At 40.6% G+C, this 4,318-nt stretch overlaps 1 protein-coding gene across 1 annotated transcript; it reads left to right on the forward strand.

Moving 5' to 3' along the window:
• Positions 1-231: 231 nt before the first annotated feature.
• LOC131301023 (WAT1-related protein At2g39510-like) lies at positions 232-3,767 on the forward strand. The gene is made up of 5 exons (XM_058327112.1): positions 232-369; positions 654-909; positions 2,572-2,733; positions 2,830-2,981; positions 3,472-3,767. Exons 1-5 carry the CDS (start codon positions 245-247, stop codon positions 3,668-3,670), a joined length of 894 nt encoding a protein of 297 aa, XP_058183095.1. The 5' UTR covers positions 232-244; the 3' UTR covers positions 3,671-3,767.
• The last annotated feature ends 551 nt before the right edge of the window (positions 3,768-4,318 follow it).

The following is a 4,318-nucleotide window of genomic DNA, read 5'->3' on the forward strand; positions in this document are numbered from 1 at the left end:
AATTCTGTCCAATTCATACAACAGCCAAACTCATGAAACAAGTCATACTAATCCTAAGATTAAACATGCAGGAAAGTGAGGCCAAGGATGACTCTCTGTATCTTCGTCAAGATAATGCTACTGGGCTTGTTGGAGTAACTATGTCTTGTCACTCGAATACGAATCGTTTCTTTGTCATTCTGTTAGTGTTTAAATTTACATGCGAATCGAACAAGTATTTAAGATTTTTTCTGTGTCTTAATTGATGTACAGGCCTGTCTTAGACCAGAACTTGTACTATAATGGGATGAAGTACGCAACGGCTACTTTTTCGGCAGCCATGTTAAATGTCCTTCCTGCCCTAACGTTTGTGATGGCTTGGATTTTTAGGTAACTTCATAAACCATTCCTATTACCGAGAAAGAAAATAAAACCATCCCCGGGTCCTATACTGGCTTGTTTTGTTCATCCTGCTTTTTTTGTTGCTTAAAAACAAGAAATCTAATGCAGGAAAAATGTGTTTGTTTGGCAGCTTCGCGGAAGTGCTTATTGGTTTTCCGTTTTCGCACGTGTACTCAAAAGCTTAGGCATGTCGTATGATTATCGGGTCATGATACGGGGTAAAGAAGGGACTAAAAGAGCGGTTTAAACTTGCGATCACGTAATTTTTGCAGGCTTGAGAAGGTAAATCTAAGAAGCTTGCATAGCCAGGCAAAGGTGATGGGGACATTGGTGACAGTTGGGGGAGCCATGGTCATGACCTTAGTGAAGGGTGCCCTAATTGATTTGCCATGGACCAAAGGGGAAGGCCATGGAGGATCACATGATCAAGCCGCCATTGCTTCTGCAACTGATCAGCAAGACCCCACCAAGGGTGCCCTCATGATGGGATCTGGCTGCTTTTGCTGGGCTGCTTTCTACATCCTACAAGTAAATTTAAACAACTTCCCTGTCATCTGAATGCACTCTCGTCTCTCTCACCGGTTGAAAATCCACCCGTCCCGGGAAAAAAAACCTTTGTCCACTTACTCCAATGCACGTTCAGTTACACGATACTGTGAAATATTGGAAAACACGAATCTTGATGTAAAAACAAAATGGTGTGGAAGCTTCGAAACGCACACTATTTTGGTCTCATTACTACATCCCCCCTATCTCCAATACATCTCGCATTGAAGCAGGGCCGGTCCAACCCTAAGACCCAAGAGACCTAAGCCTTGGGCATTCTAAAAATGTCCAATTTTTGGAGCACTCCAATTTTTTAGTGTTTGGGTTTGACTAGGACTCTTTTTAGCCCAATATCATTAAAAAAAATGCCCATCCAACATGCAAATAAAGGCCCAAAAACTCAAATAACCCAAAAACTCGATGGCATTTTTGTATATCAAAGAACTAATTGGTCCATTTAAAAAAAAAAAAACCAAAGCCACACTCATCAACATTTAGTGAAAATTCAAAAAAATTGGGGATTTTGAAATTTGAGGGCCCACGCACCAATTTTACTTCCAAAATCTTCATCCTCTTCCTTCCCTCTCCCCTCTTGTGTCTCTCTCTCTCTCTCTCCAAAATATTTCTCTCCCCATCGAATGGTCTGCTTCCCATCTTCATCACCACCACCGACACCCAATCCCGCCACCATCAAACGCCCATCCCCCATTTCAACGAATCTGTCATTTCCGCCGTTCTCTCGCCCTCCCACCGCCGCGGCCTATCTCTCGCCAATCCTTGCCCTTAGTGCACCCATTTTCTTACCAGTGCTTCTCTCTCTCTCTTGCTTTTCTAGGGATTGTTGAGCAGAGTGACAAAAGTCGAGGTTGGGTCCTCATTCCTCAATATGTTTAGCTTTGGTGAAGATGGCAGCGATTGGGGTTCCTCTGTTTTGCATTTTTTTTTATCATAACTTTTGTATTTCGGATCAGAGAAATCTACGTACATATATTGGTGTATTAGTTTGTGTATCCACAGATATTGTTCCCATAGTTTTTTTGATGTTACCGTAGTTTAATTGTTTCAGTTTTGGGGGATATGCGTTGTGTTGGAATTGGGGAAAATATCCTTCTTGTTTTTTTAGGATTAAAATTTTTTTATGTTTGACTCAAATTGCATTGCCTCTAAAGAATCAAGGAAAAAAACAGAGCTTTGCAAACCCTGAACTTTTGTTCAAGACTTGAAGGATGATATGAATCTGTAGAAATTACTTGATACATTCAACAACTGGACTTAATTCATAAACACCAATGTCAACAAAGATTCTCATTTTTCTCTGGGACTTTTAATTTGCAAGGTATGTTTAGCTATTTGCCAGCTATCCAAACAAAGCGTAAATCTGGTGTTGAACGAAAGCAAAATTGACATGGTTTCGTCAACGGATACACAAAGAAAAAATATGGCTGGGATCACCGTGGAAGAGAATGTTTGAGTTCTTCTCTGCCTCTTAGCTTAGGAACAGAGCATTATCATTCAGAAGTCTTACAGTGGGATCCGAGTATTAGGGGCACACTTTTTTTAATTTCGCCTTGGGCACTCAAAACCTTTGGGCCGGCCCTGCATTGAAGTAGTAAAAAAAAAAAAAAAATGGTTTTGATATTGTAGGCATTCACATTGAAGTCATACCCAGCAGCTCTCTCACTCACCGCTCTCATATGCATGCTGGGTTCGATGGAAGGGACTATGCTGACCTTCATTCTGGAAAAGGGAAACACATCCATCTGGGCCTTGAACTGGGATACCAAACTCCTGGCTGCAATTTATGGTGTAAGATATTCCTAATCCGGCCACTTGTATTTGAGCTAAATGGTACTCCTTTCAGTTTCCGCATTTCAACTGATAAGAGGCGATGTTTGGATGCAGGGGATAATCTGCTCCGGCGTAAGCTATTACATTTCCGGAGTACTTATGAAGGAGAGAGGACCTGTTTTTGTGTCTGCATTCAACCCTTTAACCATGGTTATTGTTGCCATCTTGAGCTCTTTTATTTTGGCCGAGCAGATATTCGTGGGAAGGTACGATTGAATCTCCTCTCTCGTCTAGCTAGCAACACTACTGCATAATTTTTTGAAATTTTTCGTACTAGTTTGAACATCTCAATTAGGATATGCACGATGACAGGACACTACTCCATATCACTGAATAGCATGAGGGAGGTGGGATAGACTAGGATATCTAGCAACACAAAAAATTTAAAAGAATACACAAGAAAAATAGTCCAATCCAATTCAGACCAAACAAAGAACATGATACGCAATCAAGCGTTCGCTCCAAGGGTAGTTCCTATCACCCTTATCTTGTCCAGAAAACTTCGCTTGACTTGTGGGTTTATCCTTACTGCTTCACCCTACATTCCGGAAATTTCGTATGTAGTTTTTCTCGGTCTATAGCATTCCATTTCATCGTTCGATATGTTCGTATAATTGCTTTGTTTGAACATCATTTCTCATTCTCATTTTGTTAGACTAACTGAGGTAATTAAAGTTGTTGAATTTATATTTCTAGGCTTCTTGGAGCAATAGTGATAGTGATAGGCTTGTATCTTGTAATATGGGGTAAGAGCAAAGACCATGAAGATTTGTCTAAGCTGGACATTGATCAAGAGGCTATCACAAATGGTGATGATAACACAGAGACTGATCAGGCTTCAGTTCATGGATCCATTAAGGATATGAAAGTGGTACCCAAAGATGAAGCCGTTTGAAGAACCAATAAAATGCTCCGTTTGAATATCGTTACAACGGATATAAGTTCCATGTAACCCTAATTTTTCGTAATTATTTTGCCCTTTTTCTTTCCTTTATTTGTCTAAGTGTGACTCGATTACTTTTGTTTTCCATTACTTCACAATGCACATATATTGGTAGGTTGCAAGATGAGGAAAAGTTATTTCTGCTATAAAAAGTTTTTTTTTTTAATCGGAAAAAAACTCGACAAAAGATACATCGAGCGTACACCAAAGGGCAATTTACGAGCGCAAAAGCCCAACCACCTGGGGGCAAGACGCCCAAACACCTAGAATATACAGTACAGCACAAATAAACAAGGCCTAGAAAGCCGGATCTGAATACTAAAGCTCTTAAACAACCTGTAAAACTTAGCCCAGGCTCAACCCAAGAATACCCAAAATCTAGTCCTAGTCATGTGCAAATCTTCAACCACCGCCACCACTAAACCTCCGACAGCCACCCACTCAGCAGAAGACCGCCGACAGACCCGAAATCGACGCCACTAGTCCCACCACGCCATCGACAGCCACCCACTTGTAGACAAGATACTTTCTATAAAAAGTTTTTTTTTTTTTATTGGCTAAAAAAACTATTTAAACTCGACAAAGGGTACATCGAGTGTC

This window comes from Rhododendron vialii, chromosome 9a (genome assembly GCF_030253575.1).
Source record: "Rhododendron vialii isolate Sample 1 chromosome 9a, ASM3025357v1".
Classification (NCBI taxonomy): domain Eukaryota; kingdom Viridiplantae; phylum Streptophyta; class Magnoliopsida; order Ericales; family Ericaceae; genus Rhododendron; species Rhododendron vialii.